This window comes from Mobula hypostoma, chromosome 26, assembly GCF_963921235.1.
Source record: "Mobula hypostoma chromosome 26, sMobHyp1.1, whole genome shotgun sequence".
NCBI lineage: Eukaryota > Metazoa > Chordata > Chondrichthyes > Myliobatiformes > Myliobatidae > Mobula > Mobula hypostoma.
In genome coordinates, this window is record NC_086122.1 from 6016944 (window position 1) to 6044668 (window position 27725).

The 27725-nt window shown below is 39.7% G+C and overlaps 1 protein-coding gene across 3 annotated transcripts in view; it reads left to right on the top strand.

Annotated features, from left to right (window-relative positions):
- Positions 1-27725, top strand: part of nfyc (nuclear transcription factor Y, gamma) — a 101583-nt gene that overhangs the window by 32235 nt on the left and 41623 nt on the right. For all 3 annotated transcript variants that reach the window (XM_063033934.1, XM_063033936.1, XM_063033935.1), the window contains exons 2-5: positions 556-680; positions 6349-6420; positions 16135-16248; positions 19188-19283. In XM_063033934.1, coding sequence (XP_062890004.1) covers positions 558-680; positions 6349-6420; positions 16135-16248; positions 19188-19283 — 405 coding nt within the window. In that variant the 5' untranslated portion in view covers positions 556-557. The remainder of the gene's footprint in view (positions 1-555; positions 681-6348; positions 6421-16134; positions 16249-19187; positions 19284-27725) is intronic.

Below are 27725 nucleotides of genomic sequence, written 5' to 3' on the forward strand. Positions count from 1 at the left end.
GATTCACCTGTATTCTAATATGTACGGGGTTAATATGTTTCTTGTATTGAAACTACAGATCTCTTGCTGAAGTTATTTAGCAAAATTAAAGTTTCTGCTGAATTAAAACTACTGATGTTATCCTACCTTTGTGCTGATTTCTAATATCTTTTTGATCTGAGTAGTGCAACGAAAAGCATTTCTTATCAATTTGGATGGTAAGTCAGCTCCAGCATAGTACTGAGACACTGCTGCACAGTTGTAATCACAATATTTTAGTTAAGTCACTAAAATTTGGGAATATTTATTCTCGTGGGCAAATATGAAAGATGCTGTAGTAATATTTAGAAGAAAAGTAATTAATTTTTGGGCTTGTTAATTATTTATACCACAATTAAAACCTCTGGAAAATAAAATATCCACTCTTTTTGAAATTGCTGTTTGTGGAGCTTGCATTGTACAAATTGGTTTCCAAGATTTCTATATCCATGAAGTAATTTTATGGCGGTAAGTTGCTGAAGAATGTCCTGAAGACATGCTTGGCGCTATATAAGTAGAATTCTTTTTCTTTCGTAGGAATGTCTGCCACTGCAGATGGTTCATTTAGTACAGCCTCTCAAGGCGGTGGCAACAGTGAAGCCCAACATTTGCTGCAGACGTTTTGGCCACGTGTCATGGAAGAGATTCGCAACTTAACACCGGTATGTCTCATTACTTGTTTGAATGTTCACTACAAGTTCATGAAATTCCAACTGGCTGAAATCTGGATTGTACTACTTAAGGAAAAGGATGTATTGTAAATATGTACAAATAAAATTTCTTAAATTAAAGCATCAGGTTGAGCTTTTAGTTAAACCACCAAAACTGGGCTCTGCCTAGGTCATTGGTAATGTGGACAGGAATACAAGCTGCACCAGTCTTTGTGAGTGTGTCGTACTCAGGAACTCAGCAGTCCAGGCAGCATCCCTGGAACGAAGTACACCCCTTCAGCAGGATTGGAGAACTGAGTCTGTGTCTGGGATAAGATTAAAAGCATCAGACTCGTGCTTGATACTGTTCAGAATGTTCAATCTATTTCTTCCTTTACACAGTCTCAGCACCTTGTATAAGGGTGATAGTGGAGCCTTTCCCTTATGGGGCAAAGTCGGGTTACTGGCACCTTAAAACCAGTCGCTTTGGGCAGATGGGCCTCATCAGCTGTTGTTGGTGGATCATCTAGAAGGAAAAATCTGATCTCAAACCTCTGCTATCTTGCGGCTATACTCACTCATATGGAAAGATTAGGGAGTAAACCCGGGAAAAATTCTGAGCTGAAGTCCCTGCGGCAGTCCTACGTTGAGTTCAATGCTGACTGGCAACTCCTGCGATGCTGCTGGTACAAAACTGAATCGGTCTTAGCTAGGACACAACATCCTTGTTTGACCCCTGACCGATTGGGAGGGGGGCACTCACCCAGTCGCCGTTTGATCCTGACCTCTAATATTGCCCCTTTGGGAAATTTGTACGAGTCCTTGTAGGTGCGTGAACTTCCAGGTGCTCCATTTTCCTGCCACATCCTTAAAATGTGCAAGCTGGAACATGAATTGATCTCTGTAAACTGCCCCAGTGTAAATGAATAGAAGGATCTGTGGATTTAGAGTTGGGGAGAAAAAAATGGGAACCAGCACTATCAATTTTCCTCAAGCTCAGTCTCTCTCTGATGAAACTCAAACAATACTTGGGCTTGTTAGCAAAGTTTGAGGTGCATAGATTAGGGATCATTATTTTTGTCCTTCCTGATGAACACCTGGAGTTAAGAGGGAAATCAGTTTCTCTTTTTCTACATATAACCTCTGAGGCCCTAGATTTCCTGTGAATAGTTCAGCAATTTATTGTGGCTGAGGCCATTTAGCGTAAAACCTTTTAGGCAGCCACCTGTCACCTATCCTACCCATCCAGTCCTAAATATTCTGATCATCGCATTCATAGTTATTTGGTTATCAACACTGGAGGACATTTGCCAATCAATTAAAGCCAGATGTAATTTGTAACTCTGGCGATTCTTGCTGCATTTGTTAGATTTAATATCACCAGCAGAAGAGCACCAAATCTTGTGACAAATCCACTAATGACTTGGCCCCAGTGAGAGAGAGTCTTATTTCAAATCACAATCTGCTTTCAATGTACAGTTAATTAGTGGTCTGTTTTGTGCTATCACCAGTGTCTCAATGTGTCTTAATTTTCGCACAGTCATTTCCATGATATCTGTTGGGAAATGTTTTGATATCAAACAGATTAAATTTTTTAATTTAGTAATTATTTTGATAGCAAGAAAAATCACACTTGTCAAAACTGTCATTTTTTTGAAGCTGTTGAATATTCTGCTGACTACTGGCCTCCGTTTGAAAGTTTGAGATTTGATCTTGTATTTAGTGAAATATACCTTGTGCATGCTTATCAAACCATTCAGTTCTGAGAGTATTGAGGAAATTGTTAAGTCAATGTGGGATCTTTGAGCTGTGTCACAGATGGACAGGAGGTGGCTAATTGACTGTCTGGATGTTTTGCTACATGATGCGCTTTTGTTTTTGCTCTGTGTGTTTCTGATGAATGCACTCTTCAACCCATCCTAAATGTTCCTTTTTAACTTGGGCTTTGACCATGGGCTAAAGATTCCCAGAAGCCAGTGGGGATGTTACAATTGCTTTGAGTAGCTTTGGAGAACAATGGTATTGTTTTCTATATCTACCTTGTAATTTCTTGCCATGAGAATTTGCAGTATCTGTTTGAGGACTTTGGGTAAATCTTCCCATTGGAGTAGACTGAATATATTAAGACTTTTATACTGGATGTGGATTTGGAATGGATACTGACATTGGTTCACTTATGCTGATTTAGATGATTTTTGCAAGGGTTAATTAATGATATACCTCCAGAGTTTTGGTGCTCCTGCTGTAGCTTCTGCATGTCTCGTATACCTAAAGGGGGTAGCCTGTGGTCCTGTACCCCGTGATATTTGTGCTGGCTTGTTGATTTCCTCTGATTGGTGGTGGCCAGTGGGGTACCGCAGGGTTCAGTGCTGGGACTGCAGCTGTTTACAATATATATTAATGATTTAGATGAGGAAATTAAAAGTAACATTAACAAATTTGCTGATGACACAAAGCTGGGTGGCAGTGTGAAATGTGAGGAGGATGTTATGAGAATGCAGGGTGACTTGGACAGGCTGGGTGAGTGGGCAGATGCAGTTTAATGTGGATAAATGTGAGGTTATCCACTTTGGTGGTAAGAACAGGAAGGCAGATTATTATCTAAATGGAGTCAAGTTAGGAAAAGGGGAAGCACAACGAGATCTAGGTGATCTTGTATATCAGTCACTGAAAGCAAGCATGCAAGTACAGCAGGCAGTGAAGAAAGCTAATGGCATGCTGGCCTTCATAACAAGGGGAATTGAGTATAAGAGCAAAGAGGTCCTTCTGCAGCTGTACAGGGCCCTGGTGAGACCACACCTGGAGTACTGTGTGCAGTTTTGGTCTCCAAATTTGAGGAAGGACATTCTTGCTATTGAGGGAGTGCAGCGTAGGTTCACAAGGTTAATTCCGGGGATGGCGGGACTGTCATATGTCGAAAGATTGGAGCAACTGGGCTTGTATACTCTGGAATTTAGAAGGCTGAGAGGGGATCTTATTGAAACATATAACATTATTAAGGGATTGGACACGCTGGAGGCAGGAAGCATGTTCCCGCTGATGGGTGAGTCCAGAACCAGAGGCCACAGTTTAAGAATAAGGGGTAGGCCATTTAGAACGGAGTTGAGGAAAAACTTTTTCACCCAGAGAGTGGTGGATATATGGAATGCTCTGCCCCAGAAGGCTGTGGAGGCCAAGTCGCTGGATGCAAGGAGATGGATTCAGCTCTTAAAGATAGCGGAATCAAAGGTTATGGGGATAAGGCAGGATCTGGATACTGATTGTGGATGATCAGCCATGATCACAGTGAATGGTGGTGCTGGCTCAAAGGGCCGAATGGCCTACTCCTGCACCTACTGTCTATTGTCAAAGGCTGTGTAAGTGAACTGAAAGTGATGAATTTCTGTCTGAGATATAGGAAAGTAGTAATGTATTGCGGGATGTTCTCCTAGATCTTCATTATTTGGTGGTTTGTTATTTATAGCAGGTTCATCCTCTGTATGCTTCAATGGATGAGTTGATCATGATTTGCAGTTCAGCCTCTGAGCAAGCCCAAATGCAAGTGGCATCCTGTGTACAGCAATCTAGCTTAAATTTGGAGTGGCTGTAGTTCTGTCTAGAGGTGACTTGCAGTAGGTTGAAGAATTCTTCTGTAAATTGGCTCCATTCCAGTTGGAAGTTTGGAGGTGAATTGCCCCATAATGATCAAAAAGACTGATACAACTTTGAAGCTGCTAACTTCCTTGATACTAGTTTAAACTGAGATTTGAGCGTGTTGCAGGCTTGCTTTTCAAGGTCATGGCGTTCATTTCATTGTGTATGCATGCAAATTGGGAACCTAGAAGTTGCCCTAATTTCTCGTTCTGTAACTTGATGCTAAATTTTATTTGCAAGCTCTGTGCAGTGCCTTAGGGCAGTTGACTCCATTACCATTAGGACCCTATATAAATGCAATTTAGTGAAGAGAGCATATTTGGTGGGGCATTACCAACTACTGTGTGTAATTTCCTCCCGTGCTCAAGAATGAATTAAATTGGCCTTGGTATTTTTCCCACCTTGAGCTGCTTTGACCCTAGTGTACACCTCCCTCAAAAACAAACATGGTTTATCTTCATTTGCTCTGCAAAGGGGTGATCCAAGCATTTGGACAGACAGAATTACATGCAAAAATAATTATTTTAAAGCTGAGTTCCAAACTTAAGCTATATTTGCTTTCTATTCAGTACTGTTTGTGATGTATATAATTGACCTGAATGAAAATGTAGATGGGTGGGTTAATAAGTTTGCAGATGATACGAAGACTGGTGTTGTGGATAGCGCAGACGACTGGCAAAAGTACAATGGAATATAGTTAATTTGTGAATATGGGTGGGGAAATGGTAAATGGAGTTTAATCCAGGCAAATGTGAGTGTTGCACCTTGGTAGGTCAAATGTAAGGAAACAGTACACTGTTAAGGTTAAGACCCTTAACAGTGTTGTTGATCAGAGGGATCTTGAAGTCAAAGTTAATAACTCCCCGAAAGTGATTACATTAGTTGAAAGGGTGGTTAAGAAAGCATATGGCACGTTTGCCTTTATTAGTCGAGGCATTGAGTTCAAAGGTCAGTAAGTTATGCTGCGGCTTTATAAAACTCGAGGTAGGCTGCACCTGGAGTATTGCATATAGTTCTGATGCCCCATTGTAGGAAAGTTGTTGAGACTTTGGAGAGGGTGCTTGGCTTGTTTTCTCCAGAGCGATGGAGGCTGAGTACAGATCTGATAGAGGATTATGAGAAGCATAGACAGAATAGACAGACAGTATCTTTCTCCCAGTGTTGAAATGTCTAATACCAGATGGCATGTATTTAAGGTAGAGGGGGACATTTCAAAGGAGATGTGAGGGGCAAGTTTTTTTTATATACCGGGTGGTTGGTGCCTGGGGTGCTGGTAGTAGCAGAAATATGAGGGACTTTTAAAATGTGTTTAGATAGGTGTACAAATGAGAGGAAATTGGAATACTATAGACATAGTATAGGCAGAAAAGATTAGTAAGCCATTTGTATACTAATTTAATTGGTTTGTCACAACATTGTGGGCCAAATGGCACGTTCTTGTACTCCGCTGTTCTGTGTTCTTATTTTACATTTTTAATAAAATGTTTTGTTTCAGTTTGAGAGTTATTAATCTCTGTTCCTTTTCCAATTTATTTTAGCTGTTTTTGTTATTCTCTATCTGGACATTTCTAAATCATTTGCTAAGTGTTAAATTTACTTCAAAATTCTACAGTTGTGATTTCATTTCATAATAAAATGAAGCCCAGTATGTTATGTGCTAATATTTTAAAAAGAATTGTCGGAGGGTTTTTAATGGGTGGCAGATTGTAATTGGGTCTAAATAATTCCGCAGTTAATTCTGATTTAAGCCCAGGGCAGGGCTTTTAATTTCAGCCCAAATGTGAAAACAGTCCAGAAACGAGGCTTGTGGTCTTATTTCAGTGGGGATTGTATCATTAAGAATCCAGTTTGGAATGTACTGTAGTTATTACTCAATGAATTTTAAAAGATTGAGAGCTGTGCACAGGCCACCCAAGTAAAATTATATCTAGAATTAGTGCAGCTAGTAGAATTACTGGATGTCGTGTTCAATCTGTATGTTTTAGAAGCTCTTACATTATGTTTTAAACCCCTTTTTCTGGCCCTCTTTTCATATTTGACCCAACAGAATGATTTCAAGATGCAGGATCTTCCCTTGGCTCGAATCAAGAAGATTATGAAACTCGATGAAGATGTAAAGGTACTGTGTTCATGGTGTAGTAATAGGCAATCAGTGAAGGTTGCACAGGAGCACAGTTTCACTCATGCATTTGGACTCAGAGCTAATATAAGTGGAAAATGTTTTTCCAGCAAATTGGAGGGCTTCTGATGACAGGTGGCAATTAACGAATTATAGCTCCACTGTTCCCACGATGGTCGAAATGCTTTCACTCAGATCCCACATTGAACTACCTTAACTGGACAAGGTGTATATGTATGGGCAGTAGCTCGTGCGTGTTTATTTTTATAAAGGGATTCAGTATCATTGTTCCCTTTTTAGATATAATTTATCACTTGCTCCAGTGTTGTTTTATTTTTCTCAGTGTAGCATCTAAGCAACCAAATCAAAATCTCATAGAACTAGGATTTGTATTCTTGCAACTCGGAGTGTAAATCAGCAGCTGACTGTTACTTATTCTCCTTTAATTCTCCCAAAGTTCATTTTGATTATCAATTAATAATCCAATTATTGAATGTGGTTTTATTAACAAAAGATCTCTGAGTTAAACTGCAGGGTAAGTTTTTTTTTTAATTGTAGCAGTCGGTGTACATAAAGGTATCTGGAAAAAGTGTGTGGGGGGGAGGGAAGCAAAGTCACTCAAAACATGGATATGTCTGCAGTGCCATAATAGGATCACGGTAATTTTTGACTCCTTTATTTGTGACATTTCTTAATCTTTTACAGCCATAAACCCGACGCCCAATTGCTTACTGCAGAGTATGGTGCTTATCTTTGAAAAGGACATTAATAGAAAACTGGAGCAAAAAGCATTTTTGATCAGTATGGCACATCAAATCTAATTTAAGTCAGCAGACGCAGAAATCTGAGGTGGAAAGAAATCTGATACCATTTGTGGATTCTTTAGTGTTGTGAATGTCCAAAGTGCAGTTTTTAAAATCCATACTGTGGTCTTCTGTTCTTCAGACACTCTACGGTGGTGGAGTGGCTGAGAGAACACAATGCTGTGAGCATCATTCAGTGATACATTTAGACTGTAAAACACCAGCTGGCCATTGAAGCTGTGAACCTAGACACTTAGGTCAAAGATAGAGGTAGTAATTTGGTGAATTTACCACTTTGTGTTCATGCAAATTTAGAAAAATTAGTAGAAAACTGATTTATCTACACCTGATGGTGTAGTTGCAGTTAGATTATTGAACTAATCCGGAAGTCCAATTTAAATTCAGTTAAATAATTGAACGTACTTTTTTTTTTCTGGAATTTTATTTGGAATTAAATAAAACACTGTGTAGAAAGTGACTCTGAAATTACTTGATTATCACAAGAACTAATCTGTTTCACTAACATTCTTATGGAAATCTACCTTGTGACGCCATACACACAGCAATGTCCAGTTTAACTCTTGTATCTCGGAGCAAGCCTACAGAATCAGGTTTATTACCACCCGCAGCATGTGTCATGAAATTTGTTAACTTAGCAGCAGCAGTTCAATGCAATACATAATATAGAAGAAAAATAATAATAAATAAATAAACCAATTACAGTATATGTATATTGAATAGATTAAAAATTGTGCAAAAACAGAAATGATATATATAAAAAAAGTGAGGTAGTGTTCAAGGTCCTTTTAGGAATCAGCTGGCAGAGGGGAAGAAGTTGTTCCTGAATTGCTGAGTGTGTGCCTCCAAGCTTCTGTACCTCCTGCCTGATGGTAACAGGAGAAAAGGGCATGCCCTGGGTGCTGGAAGTCTTTAATGGAGGCTGCCTTTCTGAGACATGCTCTTTGAAAATGTCTTAGGTACTGTGTAGGCTAGTACCCAAGATGGAGCTGACTAAATTTATAACCCTCTGCAGCTTCTTTTAGTCCTGTGCAGTAGACCCTCCCCCCCCCCCCCCAAATACCAGACAGTAATGGACGGTAATGCAGCCTCTAACTTCAAGTTTAATTGGGTATATGTCAGTAAAAGGTGGCCATGAAACATTATTGGCAAAGGATGATACTTACTCCTTCCAAAATAGAAATTCTTCATTAGGGTAGCAATTTATTACTCAATATATACTAACTTCAGTTCAACCTTCCCTGAAGTTGAAATGCTTGTTATCTATGTAGTTAAGATTGTTTATTAGGGTATTTGTATAGCTGCTTAACATTGTAAAACAGCTTGCAGGAGTTTTACCTTTTGGTGACTAAACTTTGAACCTTATTATTGCAGCTTCTGTCACCCACTATGTGTAGAAACCAAAATCTGACGTGCCATAACAAACACTTCGAATAATAAAGTTTGATATATTGACAACATGGTGTACTTTTACATTGAAAAGTCCTGTTAGTCTGATAACTACTCTTCAGCAGTGGTTAGGGCAATATCCTAATGCTTCAATTTGTTAAAATCTTGGTATATTTGGAGTTTCTTTTGTCCATGTGATTAACATTGCATTCTGAATTAAAAGCATTTTGTTGGAGTTATTCCTATTTTTCCAAAATTTAACTGCAGATCTATTGTCTTCTCAACACTGCACGTTTTCATTCCATCATCCCACCTTGACGCTTCCCTTGCTCTTCCATCTAAGTTGTTTAAGTAGATCATTGAATGTATTAACTCAGCATTAATTCCTGTGGGACACAACTGGTAACCTGTCTCTGGGCTGATCCACATCTGTAAATAACTTACTACTGAGAAGTTTAGCCAACTGTTACTCTATTGTAGTAGCATCATAGTGGTTCCACTAGATTGTGTCTTAGAGAATGACCTGCATGATGGTAAAATGTTCGTGAAGGTAAAAGAGCAAATGCATGCAAACCTAATGGGTCAGGAGAGTGAATGTTCACTGACTGTTGCACTGTTTTCAATTCCATTGCACAGACTTCATGGGCTGATGAGTGGCAACTAATGTTTGTACTACTGAAGTATCAGGCAATATCCTTTTCTAGCAAGACGGCCACCTACCTTTGAATTTATGTCATTGAGTCTTCCTGCATTCATGTACTGGAGGTCAATATTGTTTTGGAACTCAGTTGGACTGGCCATATATATGTCCTATGGCTGAGAGTTGATCAGAGCTTTGGTATCCTGCAACAACTATCTTGCCTGTGTCCCAAAACCTTTCCACCATCTGTCTGTAGGGCATTATTTTGCCTCCTGTGTTTTAAGTGTAGATCACTAATGATTGGAGCAGACATCAAGGATTCAGATTTCTGGATCAGTGGGACGACTTCTGGGACAGGTGTGACCTGTACAAAAAAGACGGGTTGCACTTGAATCCGAGGGGGACCAGTATCCTGGCGGGAAGGTTTGCTAAGGCTATTGGGGAGAGTTTAAACCAGAATTGCTGGGGGGGTGGGAACCGAACTAATGTGACGAAGGAAAGGGAGGTTGGCTCACAAATAGAGAAAGCTTGGAGACAGTGTGAAAGGGAGGATAGGCAGGTGATAGAGAAGGGACGAGCTCAGTCCGGTGGTTTGAGATGTGTCTATTTTATTGCGAGGCGTATCAGGAATAAAGCGGTTGAGCTTAGAGTGTGGATCAGCATTTGGAGCTATGACGTTGTGGCCATTACGGAGACTTGGATGGTGCAGGGGCAGGAATGGCTGCTTCAAGTGCCAGGCTTTAGATGTTTCAGAAAGGATAGGGAGGGTCGGGGCTTGGCACTGTTGATCAGAGATGGTGTCACGGCTGCAGAAAAGGAGGAAGTCATGGAGGGGTTGTCTACGGAGTCTCTGTGGGTGGAAGTTAGAAATAGGAAGGGGTCAGTAACTCTACTGCGTGTTTTTTTTATAGACCACCCAATAGTAACAGGGACATCGAGGAGCAGACAGGGAGACAGATTCTGGAAAGGAGTAATAATAACAGGGTTGCCATGATGGGAAAATTTATTTTCCCAAATATTGATTGGCATCTCCCTAGAGTGAAGGGTTTAGATGGGGTAGAGTTTGTTAGGTGTGTTCAGGAAGGTTTCTTGACACAATATGTACATCAGCCTACAAGAGGAGAGGCTGTACTTGATCTGGTATTGGGAAATTAACCTGGTCAGTTGTCAGGTCTCTCAGTGGGAGAGCATTTTGGAGATAGTGATCACAATTCTATCTCCTTTACAATAGCATTGGAGAGGGACAGGAACAGACAAGTTAGGGAAACGTTTAATTGGAGTAAGGGGAAATGTGAGGCTCTCAGGCAGGAACTTGGAAGCATAGATTGGCAACAGATGTTCTCAGGGAAACGTACAGAAAACGTGGCAAATTTTCAGGGATATTTGCATGGGGTTTTGAGTAGGTACATTCAATGACATGGAAAGGATGGTAGGGTACAAGATTCGTAGTGTACAAAGGCTGTTGTAAATCTAGTCAAGAAGGAAAGAAGAGCTTACGAACGGTTCAAAAAAAACTAGGTAATGTTAGGAATCTAGAAGATTATAAGGCTAGCAGGAAGGAGCTTAAGAATGAGATTAGGAGAGCCAGACAGAAGGAGCCATGAGAAGGCATTGGCAGACAGGATTAAGGAAAACCCCATTCTACAAGTATGTGAAGTGCAAGAGGATAAGGCGTGAGAGAATAGGACCAATCAAGTGTGACAGTGGAAAAGTGTGTATGGAACCGGAAGAAATAATGGAGGTACTTTGCTTCAGTATTCACTACGGAAAAGGATCTTGGCGATTGTAGGGATGACTTGCAGTGGACTGAAAAGCTTGAGAATGTAGATATTAAGGAAGAGGGTGTGGTGGAACTTTTGGAAAGCATCAAGTTGGATAAGTCACCGGGACTGGATGGGATGTACCCCAGGATACTGTGGGAAGTGAGGGAGGAGATTGCTGAGCCTCTGGCAATGATGGGATGGGAGAAGTTCCGGAGGATTGGAGGGTTGTGGATATTGTTCCCTTATTCAAGAAAGGGAGTAGGGATAGCCCAGGAAATCATAGGCCAGTGAGTCTTACTCCAGTGATTGGTAAGTTGATGGAGAAGATTCTGAGAGGCAGGATTTATGAACATTTGGAGAGGCATAATATAGTTAGGAATAGTCAGCATGATTTTGTCAAAGGCAGGTTGTCTTACGGGCCTGATTGACTTTTTTGAGGATGCGACTAAACACATTGATGAAGGTAGAGCCGTAGATGTAGTGCATATGGATTTTAGCAAGGCGTTTGATAAGGTACCCAAAGCAAGGCTTATTGAGATCTAAGGGGAAATTGCTTTATGGATCCAGAACTGGCTTACTCACAGAAGGCAAACTGGTTGTAGACAGGTCATATTCTGCATGGAGGTTGGTGACCAGTGGTATGCCTGAGGGATCTGTTCTGGGACCCCTACACTTTGTGATTTTTATAAATGACCTGGATGAGGAAGCAGCTGATGACACAAAGGTTGGGGGTGTTGTGGATAGTGTGGAGGGCTGTCAGAGGTTACAACGGGACATTGATAGGATGCAAAACTGGGCTGAGAAGTGGCAGATGGAGTTCAACCCAGCTAAGAGTGAGGTGGTTCGTTTTGGTAGGTCAAATATGATGGCAGAATATAGTTTTAATGGTAAGAGCCTTGGCAGTGTGGAGGATCAGAAGGATCTTGGGGTCCGAGGCCATAGGACACTCAAAGCTGCTACTCAGGTTGACTCTGTGTTTAAGAAGGCATAAGATGCATTGGCCTTCATCAATCATGGGATAGAGTTTAAGAGCCGCAAGGTAATGTTGCAGCTATATAGGACCCTGGTCAGACCCCACTTGGAGTACTGTGCCCAATTCCGGTTGCCTCATTATGGGAAGGATGTGGAAACCGTAGAAAGGGTGCAGAGGAGACTTACAAGGATGTTGCCTGGATTGGGGAGCATGCCTTATGAGAATAGGTTGAGTGAACTTGGCCTTTTCTCCTTGGAGCGACTGAGGATGAGAGGTGACCTGACAGGTGTATAAAATGATGAGAGGCATCGATCGTGTGGATAGTCAGAGGCTTTTCCCCAGGGCTGAAATGGCTAGCATGAGAGGGCATAGTTTTAAGGTGCTTGGAAGTAGGCACTGAGGAGATGTCAGGGGCAAGTTTTTACGCAGAGGGTGGTGAGTACGTGGAATGGGCTACCGGTGGTGGTGGAAGCAGAAACGATAGGGCCTTTCAAGAGATTCCTGGATGGCTACATGGAGCTTAGAAAAATAGAGCGCTATGGATAAACCCTAGGCAGTTCTAAGGTAGGGACATGTTCTAAGGTGGGCTGAAGAATCTGTATTGTGCTTTTATGTTTTCTGTGTGAGCCGTGCAAACCAGAGAGGTCTAAAGTGGCTGAAGACATGAATGTAGGACTGACAGACTTTGTTTGGGTAAGGTGGAAGATGCTAACTGGGTAAGTTAGGAGTAGAGTATGTTTCAGGACTGAATTGTTGGGTGAATAAATTAGATGGATTGACAATCAAAAACTGGGTTTTGATGTTAGAGATGGAGGCCTGGGAAAAGATGCTGATGCTTTGCTTCTCCTGCCAGAGACTCAGAGGATTTTAAAGAGGTATTTTTCGTAGTAGCTCCCTAATGCTTTGTGGTAACTGCTCTGTAAGTCCATCTCAAAAAAAAATCATAGGATGGTAGGCATGACTGCTGATGGGTAGACTGAACTTTTTGACATACTGAGGAACCACACTAACAGCCTTCTAATAAAGAAAAGCCTACTTTTCTCCTTGCTTTCTGACACTGGGACAGTTTTTGGACTAATTTGCCATTATTTCTTTCATCCTTTTTTTAACCAATTGTAATGATGGATCTTGTCAAAAAATTAAAAATCCATGTGGACTGCATCAAATGTACTGCCCCAAATGTACTGCCCTCATTAACTCCTTGTTTTCTCAAGTGTGGCTATCTCGGTGAAGGTTTGTATTCTGCAATCACTGTCATAGAGCACTGTAGCACAGAAACAGACCTCTTGTCCCATCTAATCTATGCCAGCCTGATTTTTCTTGCTAGTCCTATCTACCTGCAGCTGGACCATCCACCTACCTATCCAAACTTGTCTTAAATGTTAAAATTGACCTCTACCACTTCAGCTACCACTTCTGCCGCCAGCTCATTAAATACTTACACCACCCTCTTGAGTAGAGTAGTTCCCCTTCAGATTTCCCTTAAACATTTCACCTTTCACTCTGAACCAACAACCTCTAGTTTTAGTCTCACCCACCCTGAGGGCGGAAAAAAGCCTGCATGCATTCACCCAGTGTTTACCTCTAAAAGATTTCCCTTCATTTTTGTACTTTCCAGGAAATAACGTCCTAACCTATTTAGCCTGTCCCTGTATTACAATTGGAATTTTATTTCTTACATCCATCTCACAACATGAGGGAGTAAAAGTCTTAATGTTGCGTCTGTGTCGCTATGTACAAGTAATAAGGAAGGGAAATGTGGAAGGATATTGTGCACACACAAAGATTGTATACATAATTGTTTTGTGTACATGTATGTACAGTCAGATGTGCAATCAGATCAATGTGTATCGATAAACCTGATGACCTAGTGAAAGGAACTGTCCTGTAGCCTGTTGGCCTTAATGCTGCAGTAACTTGGGTCCTCAAGTTCTGGTAATGTGCTTGTAAATTTTCTCTGCACTCTTTAAGCTTATTGAGTCCTTCCTGTAGGTAGTTGACCATAACTGCATACAATACTTTAAATTTGACTTCAGTGTCTTGTACAATTTCAACATAACATCTCTACTTCTGTACTCTGGTCTTCATAAATCATAGCACTGTGTGCCCAAATGACCCATCTACCTGTGTTCTCACTTTCAAGATTAAACAAATTCTAAAATTGCTTGTATTCCAACTTTCCTTTTCAAATAGTAATGCAGTATCAGTTGTCCTCCAGTCATTTTGGCATAATTCATGCAGCAAGGAGAAATAGAACAATAAAAGTTCAAACCTTTGCAATTTCTACCATTGGTTCTTTGAGCAGTCTGAGATGTGTATTTCATTTGACAAGGTAATTTATCCACTTTCAAAGATCCTGAACTTCAAACTTTGCAAAATACTGTCGAAGATAAATAATGTTCCCTACCAATAACATTGACATGAACCTCTCACCTTCCACTCTCCTTCTCTTTGAAGATAGTTGCAGAGTATTCATTCAGAATCTTATCTCCATGCTATGCTGGTTACTTTTTACCCCTAACAGACCCTGCCCTATGGTTGGGGTGTCAGTGGGAAAGCTTTAGTTGGATGTCGGTGATTCGAAGAATGAGGATGAATTATTTTTAGATATAATATCAACTTCAATAAGGTAAATTAGTTTTGGAGAAGTGAGAACCATTCCAGGAAGAAATAGCAAAGTTTTATACTAAATATGTTTATGTTGAAAGGATGAGACACTCTAGTCTAGATAGTTAAAGTATCTGATAAAAGACTTTTTAAAAAAGAAACGGTCATATTTTGGAAAAATTGATCAAATAGGATAAGCAAGGATGAAATAAAAATGAAATTAAAAAGCTACGAGAATCTATAGATGTGTAATGAATAAAATCTGTAATATAGAGAAAAACAGAATTAGGGCCTTTGGAAACTATAAAAAGGTAATCAACTTATAGTAAAGGTTAGAAGGATACGAGTCCAGCTCAGTTGAGCATGAGTTGGGTCAGAGGACCTGATTTTCATGCTGTTGACTCTAAGACTCTATATAGCAATGGAAAATATGTGTGGTTTTAAATGAATGCTTAGCATCTGTTTTTACAAGATGTGATGTAATAATACAGGTATCTTAGTTTTAAAAAAAAAATGTTTGAAATTCTTGTAATAGCCTTGGTACTGGTGGACTAGATGGCTGATGTGGTACCATTACTTAAAAGGAGAAGAAAGAATAGGTTGAGTGACTACTAACCAGTCAATCAGCAAGCAGATCATTGGGAAAAGCTCCCAACGGCAGCATAAATCTGTATTTAGTGCAGCAGAGGGTAATCAAGTACAGCAAGACTGATTTATTGAGAGAAGGTTGTGTGTGACTAATTGAATCTTGTAACGAGGATTAATGGAAGTATGGTATTTGAGGTAAATCTATATGAATTTTAGCAGGATGTTTTTGAAATTCTTGCATGTAGATTAGTAACTAAGTCTACAATTCAAAGAAAGGTAGAGAGTTGGAATGAAAATGACTCAGTGGAATAAAGCATAAAGTAATGCAATCTTGCTCTATTACCTTTCTGTTTTCATTAGCTATCAAGCAGTACCAGTACAATACACCAATTGTATATTCCACTGTGGTGTTTAAGTGCAGGTAAATATTTCGTGGTTTATAAGGCAATCACCTCAAGTCAGTTCGACAATTATGTAAAGTTTGTACATTTGTCCACATAGTCATTTCCCGGTGGAAGGAGTAGCAGAAAAGGATTTTGAAATGTTGCATATTAGCGTATTATCTTCTGAATTATCTATAAATTTGTAATCAAAACCCAGACTGCAAGTTGATCAGTTCCAAATTGTATGGGAACACTAAATCAGGGATCAGTCAACAGTACTTGCCTTATCCAACCCCCATCCTTCCCCACAGCTACAATTTTCCATTCTTAGCAGCTTCTTTGTAACTTTCCTCTGGACCTTGTCCAATACAACCACATCTTTGGTTGTGAAACCTTTAGTAAGCAGTAGGACTATCTGAGGGCTTTGTACACCAAAGCCTTTGTTATTTATTAGAACTGTGTAGTGTTTTGATTGGCCTGTTACATAAAGAGCACATGACAGGAGAATTTTTTTTCAATATAATCTCCACATGCTCTTTTTCTCTTGCAGATGATCAGCGCAGAGGCACCAGTGCTGTTTGCAAAAGCAGCTCAAATTTTCATTACTGAATTATCCTTACGAGCATGGATACATACTGAAGATAACAAACGCAGGACCCTGCAGGTACTTTAGAAAATTAGGTTTATTGAATAGCGAACTTGACTGTGGTTAAGTCATATTGTGATATTCTAGTAAGTAAGTTCAGTTGAAGGAGGCGAAGAATAAAAAATATTAGCTCTTTCTCGTCGCACGGATGTAACCTGATCTGCTGAGTATTTCCAACATTTTCTGTTCTTGTGATAATCCGCATTGGATAAGATTGACCAAGCAAACGTGCTTCAACTGATCAGCAACACACATCAAAGTTGCTGGTGAACGCAGCAGGCTTTATAGATCAGCACTTTCTTAAAGACAGGATTCAGATGTCGATTCAACTGGATTCATAAAGTAATATAGCATTGAAGCTGGCCCTTTAGCCTAACTCATCAGTACTGATTTACCAAAAAAAACACCTAGCTAAGCCTATCTGCCTGCATTCAGCCCACTTCCCCTCTAAGCTATTCCTATTCATGCGTCTGTCCAAATGTGTGAATCTCTAGCATTTCCGATCAGAGTGAAAGACAGGAAATATTTATAGAATTAATTCTTAAAAGTGGAATTTTATTATTTCAGAGGCTGTTTACATATTTTTATTAATGACACCCCATTGGCTTCCTTGGCTGCGTAAGTCTAGGGAAGATGCACTCCGGTTTGTGTGGATGTTGTGTAATTTGCTACCCCGTTACAACTCAGTGCCAAGAAATAATGGTCAGCACACTGCATGTGACTAGAGGAATTATATTTATGAAACTTGCTTAACTAAAGGTTTAGTAAAGAAAAGAAAAAAGGGCCCATTATAATTAAAACAGTCAAATGTGCACAAGTTGGAGCTTCTCTGTCACTCGCGCATTGGGCCCTCGGTCTGCGTTCCGAAAGTTCCTCGCAATCTATCTTGAACAAACGCGTCACCCACCGGGTCGTATTCTACGACCAGTTCTCCCCAGCATCTCCCATTAAACAAAAGCTCCAAGATCAACTTTAGTATCCCTCCCCCAAAAAATGTCATCCCAGTTCCACCATCCTAATGGATGGCACACGTTCCTCATCATCCCGTCTCTTCAACAATAACCCAAACAGCTGAAAACAGATGGCTGTTACAGAACTGCTAAATATCTATAGCATAACAGTAAAGATGTGAATTTACATTAGAATTTCTGAATAGGCATTAACCTTAATGCTTGTTTCAAGCCATTACAGCTCAAGCTGTTGAGTGCTGTAGGTGTCAGCATGTTGCTTGGAAAGCTGATAACAGCTTTTTATCAAGATACAAGTTTAATCCATTTGGTGTACATAGTTTTATTGGGAATTAATTTTATATACTGTGCATCTGGTTGAAGTAAATACTGTTTAAGGTGCGAGTTTAAAGCTCCCTTGCACTTGAACTTGCTATAAAGCTCAACTTTGGTCAATTTTGTAGAAAGCACTTTTGCTGAAGGAGAACTGGAGCTTGTATCCAGTTTGCTATCAATTGCTCCTCATTGTAATGAATGTACAGCAAGGATGAGCTGCCATTAGAGAGGGTCCAGAGGAGGTTTACAAGAGTGATCCTGGGGAATGAAGCTTAATTCATGATGGCTGTTTGGCTCTGGGCCCATACTCGCTGGAGTTTAGAATTACCATTGAAGCCTACTGAATATTGAAAGGTCTAGATGGAGTGGATAAGGATAGGATATTCCCAATAGTGGGAAAGTCTAGGATCGGAGGGCACAACCTCACAATAGAAGGACATCCCTTTAGGACAGAGATGAGGAATTTCTTTAGCCAAGAAAGTGATGAATTTGTGGAATTTATTGCTATAAAAAGCTGTTGTTGTGTATATTTAAAGCGGAAGTTGATAGGTTCCTGATTAGTAAGGACATCAAAGGGTACAGGGAGAAAGCAGGAGAATGGGGTTGAGAGGGTTAATAAATCTGCTGTGATCGAACAGTGGGGCAGACTTGATGGTCCATATGACCTAATGCTGCCCTAATGGTAACGTTAGAAAGCTGGACAAGGCTTGCTTGGGTGCTGTTACCCTAGAAAACAAAGTAATGAAAAAAATTGCAAGGAGTCTTCCATTGTTTTAAGGAACTGAGGTGCTGCTGCTCTGTGATTGTCTAACAGGAGTGAGTTTGCTTGTAAAGTAGCAGGGTGGCATCGTGGTCCATTTGACTGTAGTGATTCACAAGATAGTAAGGTTAGGAGCTGTTCTTGCTGCACTATTCTTCCAGAGATGTTGCAGTGACTTGCAGCTGCAGTGAATGAGTTTGAGAAGTCAGGCTATTGTACAGCTCAAACCAGACTCTCCGGTTTCTGATTTACCCTCTGCCTTGATTGCTGAGGGGTGCAGTTGAAAGAGGATTCTATTATTTTTGAATTTTAATTCCATTGGCCAAGGATTTCAAGTTTTTGGGAGTTGCCCATTCTTTGGATAAATAATATTTTGAAGGGGCCATTGTTTATAATATGGTATAATTGAATACTTAAAGCAATTTTTGACCTAGATGACATGTTGAATTTATTACGTGGTTTTATTTTTGATTTTTGAATTTATCACATGAAAACATTTTATTACTAATTGATTATATGCTGTACAGAATAATGCCAGCCTGGTTTCTGTAGCGTATAATCATTAAAATTTATAGGGTAAAACTTTTTAGAATTTTTTTTGTACATTCCTTAGAATGTAATGGACTGCACTCCATTAGTGAATCCCAGACTAGGCATTATTTCAGGTGCTGAAAGTTTGCTTTGATTCTGAAAGTGAGGTGAAAGGTGGAGTGAAGATACTGTGTATGGCAAACCTGTAGAAACCTGACCCTACATATCCTAAACCTCCTCACTTCTCATCACTCCTTCACTCCCAATAAATTGATGCTTTTTGGGAAATTTCTCCTTCCCTTTCAGCATATTGGTATTGCATTGCTATCTGTATTGTGGCTTTGCCTGCTTCTGAAGTATTTTTCATGTTTCTCTTTTTACAGAGGAATGATATTGCTATGGCCATCACAAAGTTCGATCAGTTTGATTTTCTAATTGACATTGTTCCTAGAGATGAGCTCAAGCCCCCAAAACGGCAGGTAAGGAGGAAAAACAGCAATGTTTATGTTGCTATAAATCAAATTCGCACTTCTCAGACTTTACTGCACTCTGAGCTCTCAAATCTATTAGTGTAGGTTGTCTATCAGTTGATCACTAGGAATGGTGGTGTCTGAATATGTATAAGTTCGTGGTTGTGGCTATGCACCACTTAAGAATGATGGTATTTGATGGCAACCTTGACCTTGTACATTGTGTGTTGGTGGTGGGAATTCCTGAGTGTCATGCTCTCCTAGAGAGGAGTCATTTTCAATCACTGTCTATTGAACATATGTTTTTTTCTTCAGTAATACCCGAGTGTCTTTTGGTGACAAAACAAGTGAACAGGTCTTTTAAAATGTCTTCTACTTTTTGATAAATGTGACAGTTTGTGTCTTTTTTTTTAAAAAAAAGGGAAAATGGAATTATTTAATTTTGTTCTATTTCAAGTATTTTTGTTTTGCAGAAATGGATTGCTCTTAGGCTTATTTAAAAGATCAAGATGTTATTTATTCTGAATTCTATTTTCACAGGGAATTTAGAAATCACTGAAATATTATAATTTTATTTTAGATTTTCTTAAAGGTACTGAATTTTGGGTAATAATCTGGACCACATGTATTTTACCCACAGATAAAGCTTATTTAACAAGTGATTGGAATTTAGCAGTTTCAGTTGTCCTTGCAGTTTTCTTAAGATCCAAATAAGTATGAGGATTTGTTCCAAAACAAAATCCACATTGTGTTTTCTTTTGTTATATAATTTTTACTATGCTTGTATGCAATGTGTTTCAAACAAAGCAACCCTGCACTCAACTGATTGTAAATTCTTGACCAAGCATTACTCCTTCAGTGTTCCTGGCAGGCAGTCGATGGCTTTCACTCTAGGTACCGACTGGCTCTCTGTGTTTCAGATTATGTCTCTATTCTCCAATAAGTATAGTCAAAGGAGGGCATTTGAAAGAAAAGTCTCCGTATCCAAATGGCTGGATGGTAAATGTTTGATTCTAATAGTGTCATCTGTTTAATTTTAAAATTGTGCTGTCCATTTTCTCCTTGGTACATACATTTGCCGTCTAGTGCAGAGGTCATGTAAACATCTTTAACTGAAAGCTTGATGTGATAAGTACGGCTTTCAGTGAGATGTTTATGTTACCTTGTCACTAAAAGTCTCTGAATATCAAGTCACTGGACAATCCCTAAGTACCGATTTATTTAAAATTCACAATCTTCTCACTCATGTTCTTGTCATGGTAGTTCAGAAAGGGAGTAAATGATTGTTGATTAATTGACTGATTTGTGGCTTTAAATGTTGTTTGACTTTTATGAACTTGCATGAATGAATATCAGTATCATTTGAAATGTACTGATTCAACCCTTGTACAAAAATGAGTTTGTAATTAAATCTTGATTGCTTACTTAGGACTACTATTACTGAGGTAATATTTGATAGTTAAAAGAGTAGGCCTTTGTTTATTGTAATTATGCATAGTCTAAAAAGGCATTCTTAATGGCAAAATGAACAGTGCTACACGTATTGTATTTGGTTATGCTGTAACAGTACAGGGTACTGGTGAATACTACATGCAGTTGTGGCCTCTGTACTTGAGGAAAGATATACTGGCTTTGGAGGCGTGCACAGGCGGTTCACCAGAGATGAAGGGGTTAACCTATGAGAAGAGATTGATTGCCCATGACTATATTTTTCTGGAATTCAGAAGAATGAGAAGGTATCTTACTGAAAGATATAAAATTTGGACAGGGATAGATGAGGGAGCCAGGAAAGTTGTTTTCCCTAGTGAGTGAGACCGGATCTAGAGGACATAGCTTTAAGATTCAGTGGAATATATTTAGCATGGAGATGAGAAGAATCTGCTTTTCTCAGAGTACTGAATCTGTGGACTTCTCTAGTCAGAGAAGCTGAAGAGGTTACTTCATTAAATACATTTAAAGCACACATTGATTTTTGCATAGCAGGGGAGTTGATGATTTGGGGGAAAGGCTGGAGATGGAGCTGAATCCATGGCCAGATCAGCCATGATCTTATTGAATTGCAGAGCAGGCTCATTAGGCCAGATGGCCGACTTCTGTTCCTGTTTCTGTGTTGTGTTTTATGTTGCATTATATTTCTGTAGGCTAAGGTAACCAAATCTACTAGTGTTTGGAGCTGCGTGTGATAACTTTAAGAAGTTGAAGAGATTCAATGTTCACAGTGTTATACCATAGTTTACTGGCAATGTTTTGAATTAATAAAGAGAAACAACAAATATTTGCTGCATCATGGCTAGTTAATGTTGGGTCTGGAGTTGTGTCCATTATGTCATCCTATTTGTTCTTTAGAAATCTGATGTGTTGTCATGGAAGTCAGTTGACTTGGTAAGCGTTGCACAACATCTTAAATTTACCAACTTCATCATAGTGATGTTAGAAATCAAAATCTGCAGCACACTGGTCCTGGGGTTTGTTCCTGGCACACTCTGCCAGAAGTTGAATGTTGATCCTGGTTTGTGCGTTACCTTTAGTCTGATTCTCCTAGAACTGTATTGTTCTGTTTCTATGGTAGATATTTCTGTAGCTGTAGTAATGGCACAGCATTTGTGGTCACTCCCTTTCTGTAGATCTTCACACATGCACATGAAAGTCATCAACCATTCCTAAAATTCATTGAGTTTTCATTCTGCTACTTGGATTTTTGGTCATTTGTTTGCCATACCATGATGAGAGAAGTGAGGTTTCTTGACACTGACTATTTGCAGAACTTCTGAAAGTTGAATACTCTTTAAAGTGGGATATAATCTTATCCTGCCCTTGCGGTGTCCATTTGAATGTTTCCAGATGTCTGATAACAGTAAAAATTATCCGAACTTGCATACATACCAAGTTGTGGAGAGAAGTTTCCCATTTTTGTAAGGAAAGCAATGATGTGTTCCAATAGTTTCCATAAACATACTTGAGATACTGCTGGCGGATAACCACCTTGCTGTGGAGTAATTCCACTTTTAGCTGATTTTTTTTGCCTCTTCCCATATAAACAGAAGAAATTGATTTCTAGGATTATTTTTATATTTAGCTTCTGCGGGCAGAATGTTCATGATGGATGATGTAATGAGTGGGAAAATATTCTGGATATTTGGGACTGTGTCAAGAGTTGGACAAAGACTACTTTTATCCTGTCTTTTCAGGTACCTTACCCACTGCAGCACTGAAAAGTTTCCATGCTGACACTCTGGCATTTTCCACTGTTTTGTTAACTGCTTTCTTTATATCAACATCAGTTTGTTTCTTTCAGCAACACTAGGTCCACCATTTCTAACCTTCATTTAATATGCAGAAACATAGTTGGCAAAAAGTTATGACTTGTCTTTCAACTGTACTCAATGAGAACAAGCCTAACTATATAAAAGAAAAGCCATTCTGCATCCACCTTGTGACATCACTGAATGGGTAAATATTCTAACATTCCACAATTGAAGTTTGCTTTATTCATTGCTGGAATTTTGTCATACAAATTCAAAAAGGTTCATCTCTTCATTTTCTAATCATGTACAATTTTGCATGCAATAACCAAACTCACTTCTGTTGTTCTACCAGTTTTCATGCTGAAAGTTGGTGCTCGTTAGCTGTTTGGGTTTGTCTTTAATGTCATAATCTTGCCTTTTCCGTTCTGCTTCATTTTCGTAGTGATGTTTCCAAGTTGCTTACGGCGCAGTAAATGGGTCATGCTTTGTAGATACCTATAGGAGATAGTGGCTTGCCATCTTCAACAGTGAACGCAGAACATCTTTCCACTGTGCCTTAAATTGTAATGTACATAATATAGGGCTACGGATAATTTAAAACGTAACTTACAGTCCTTAAATTCTTGAGAAATGTTCTCCAGAGAATTCGCCACAAACACATTGATCATTTCAGCAAAATGGCTGAATACTATCTGATACCATTTTGTGAAATTTCATACAGAGCATTTTATGGCAGTTCTTCTGAGGTTGGAGGACCAAGTGCATTGGGCATTGTTGCACCCTGATCCACTTCTGATGAACCTATCATGTTTGCCATTGATCTTTTGAGAGCTGCGTTTGGGCTGTAGAAGCCATGTGCAGCTTTCAAGCTACAATTAGACCACCTTCTGAAATGGTTGAGTGTAATATTCTGGATCTGCCTGTCACACAAGTCTGGAAAGGTCTTTTGAAGAGGGTTCTGGGTTTTTGTCCCAGTCAAGCACTGTAACTTCTTGGTCATTGAATGACTTTGGATGTCTGAGAGTGGTTTTCATGTTTGTTGCCTCATTTTTGGAATAGTTGGTGCTATCAAATTGATCAGATCAGGACTCCTATATTGTGCTGATCAAACCTAATTTAGTGATTTCTGATTTACAACTTGGTTTATTAGTATTTTTGGTATTGATGGATTTGGTTACTGGCAGTTTATACAGTTGTAAACATCCTTGACTGGAAGCTGTGCAGCAGTTAAAGGGCTTTCAGTCAGATGTTTGCAGCTGTTGACTGCTGATTGCTTCAATGAATTGTGGCTGCTCAGAAATTACCTGCAGTTTTAAGAAGTCTGCTGTCCTGTGCTTTATAACATGCAGTAAAATTGATTTTTAGAGTGTAGTATTGTTTTCCAAGGTCCAGTTATGAAATACTTCATGTTAGTACAGGTTCAATAAACACCTGTCTTTTCTCTTTCTTCTATCTGTCTTTGTCATCCTTGTCCCCCAGTGCTCATCTGTATCTTAGCATGTATATTACCCCACATGGGCTATTTCCATCACTGACTCTACATTTATTTTGAAATCTGTGTCTGTTCTGTACAGATTTTTTTTATAAATTGGAACTTCTCAGTTTTTTAAGTTTTATCAAAGTATTTTCATGTTCTGCTGCCTTCAAGGTACAATTGAAATTCTCTGAGGTGGGTTACTAATGGTCTGTTTTGCATATGTGTCCATTTAATATTAGACATTCACGTTCACTCTTGGCATAATTTGGCCTGGATAGTGTCCTTGGCTATGATCTTAGGTTCTACACGGATCAGTTGTTGGGGATATTTGCAGAAATTTTTTAACCTCTTCTCCACTTCAAACTGGGGTTCCTATCTGTTTTAAGAAGACCACTACCGTCCAGCTATGCAAGGGAAACAAGATAACATACATGCCTTAGTGGCTACCACATGGTGGCTGGCATTCACCATCAGAAAGTGCTTCAAGAGGTGGATTGTAGCTGACATTAACTCCAGCCTCCCAGGAAACCTTGATCCACTGCAACTTGCCTATTACCAAAACAGATGGCAGACACCATCTACCCTGGCCTAACAAACTAATGGAATATCTGGACACCTACATTAGACTTTATTGACTGCATCTGTGCCTTCAATACTATAATTCCAAACAAGCCCGTCTCCAACCTCGACCTGAGACTTATCATCTACTTTTGCAATGGGATTCTTGTCCTACAGACCCAGTTAATAAGGACAGCAACACCACAATTATCCTCCATCCTGGTTCCTCAGCCCCCTGCACTAATCTGTATACCCTGACTGCATGGTCGGATTGTGTTCTACCTACAGCTTTGCAGATGATACTATTGCAGTGGGCTGATTCTTAAAGAATGATGAGCTGAAATGCAGGAAGGAGATGGAGAGCCGAGTGACATGGTGTCATGACTGTATATTCGACATGGTGTTGTGACTGTATATTCGACATGGTGTTGTGACTGTATATTCGACATGGTGTTGTGACTGTATATTCGACATGGCATTATGACGGGGAAGACAGGAGAATGGGGTTGAGGGGGATAATAAATCAGCCATGATGGATTGGCGAAGCAGGCTTGAAAGGCTGAATGGCCAAACTCTGCTGCTATGTTTTATGGTCTTGTGAGCTCAATTCGCCAGAACACAAGCTGTTTGATTTTAAACAGGGGAACATTGGACAAGCTCCTGTTTACATCGATGGTCCTGAGATCATGAGAGTTGAGAGCTTCAAGCTGCTAGGAGTGAACATCACCAATGGCCTGTCCTGATCCAAACTTGTCGATGCCATTGCCAAGACTGCTCACCATTATCTCTACTTCCTCAAGAAGCTAAATTAATTTGGCATTTTCCCTATCGATGCTTACCAATTTTTATTGATGCACCATAGAAACCATTCTATTCAGTTGCATCACAACTCGGAATGGTAACTGCTCTGTCAGTGACTGCATGAAACTGCAGAGAGCTGTGGACACAGTTCAACACATCATAGAAACTAGCCACTCTTCTATGGACTCTGTCTACAATTCTCACTGCCTCAGTAAAGCAGCCAGCATAATCAAAGACCATACCCACCCTAGACATTCTTTATTCACCACCTTCCCATTACGTAGAAGATACCAAAGCCTGAAAGTACCTACCACCAGGCTCCAGATCAGCTTTTACTCTGCTGTTCCTAGACTATGCTATTAGGTCTGTCCTGCTGTTCCCCAAATTATTGAACGCTTGATCTGCCTCATTATGACCTTGCACCTGGTGTTTGCCTATGTAACTATAACACTATTCTGCATGTATGATATTCAAGATGTTTTTCATTATACCTTGGTACCTGTTACAATAATAAACTAATTTACTACGTTTAGAGTTTTGCCCCAAAATTCACTTGCATTTGTTACCATTGAATTGTTAATGTTCCATTAATTATTGTAAAAAATTTACTGTTCCTTGTGTACAGCCATAGTGTGGGACATACTTTCAACAATAAAGCTGAGTTATGCTCTGCACCCTTTTATTGAATTGGGTGCCAGTAATAACAATCTACTTGGGTTAACATCTGTGCAGTTCCACTTGAAGATCAGTATGGTTATCTATGGAGCTGAAAGAGATGGGGGAGATCTTGATTTTTTTCATCTGTATACTCAGACTCCGCATAACGCTTTCCTCAGAGGTGGAATTCTATGTAAATTAGCACTATGCGGGGTCATCATAACATTGCGTAATTGGACATGTGCCTGATTTTTAAAAAAAAATCAAACCTGATGTATGATGTATTATTTTATGTATAAAACAGTAATTCATGGAGTAACAAACACGCAAATAGGTCAAACCTGTACACCAGTGGAGCAGCAACACGTCACAGCAGCAGCGAAGGAAACTAGGTGGTGGTTACATCTTGAGAGGAGGGACCAGGCTGTGGGTCATCCTCTAACTTTGGCTTCTTCAAGTCGGTGTTCAGATTTGACTACCTTTTCTTAAGTTTCCTCTTATGAAACAGTTCCCTGTAGCAGGAAATCTTTGCCCTGTTGCTTCGCTCCTGGTTGGGGTCATTACCGATGAACTGATCAATGATTTGTGTGATCGTGGTGATGCTAGTGGTGAGGTTTCTTGCTGGTGTTTCCTGTCCTCCATCATTGTCCTCAGATTCACCCAGGATGTGGTGATCTGCCAATTCTCGAAGTCCTTCGTTGTTAAGGCTCTCACCTTGAGAATGCAGCAACTCATCAATAACACCATCATTTACATCCTCTAATCCCGCTTCATTTGTCAGTTCAACGATGTTTTAGATGATTGGTTCCAGCTGGAACCAAGGATGTTGTTGCATGCTTCTGGCCATAGCTTCTTCCACACTCCATTCATGCAGCTTGATGTTGCAGGCCATTTTCCAGAGATGGGTGAGAAAATCGAATAAATTGGTGGGGGAGCAAGAACATTTACAGAGCGTGAACTAACATATTGGCTGTGAGTGGCTTAGAGCGTATGTAAAACGCTCTCATTGGCTGATTGAATGTTTACTGTAACGGCAGCCACTCTAGAGAAGTTTTAAGTGTTCTTTAGAATGAGTTTTAGTCATTTAAAAAAAAATGTCAATAAAGTATTGAACAACTGCATTGTAACGAATCAATGTGTGGTAGCATTATGTGGAGTATATGTATTTATTTGGGAGTTTGACACAGTTAATGGAATTGATGTAAAATAACAGTGAGGTCATGAACTGTATACAGGTTTCAAAGGAGGACATACTTAGAGTGGATAAATCCCCAGGGTCAGACCTTGTGGGAGGCGTGCAGAAATTGCAGTGGCCATAGCAGAAGTATCAAAAATATCCATGGAGACGGTTGAGATGCAGGAGGATTGGAGAATAGCTAATATTGTTTTATTGTTTGAGAAAGTCTTTAAGAAAATTAGACCGGGACTGCTTTGTGTATGATAGATCGTACCTAACCAATCTTATAGAATTTTTGGAGTAAGTTACCAAGAATATTGATGAAGGAAAGGCAGAGGGTATTGTGTGCATAGCAAGGTCTTTGGCAAGGTCTTACATGGGAGATTGGTCAAGAAGGTTCAGTTGCTTGCCATTCAAGAGGTAGTAATTTGGATTTGACATTAGCTTCATGGAAGAAGCCAGAGTGGCAGTAAACTGGATCAGCAAATTTGTGAATGACATTAAAATTGGGGGTGTAGTAAGCAGTGAGGAAGGCT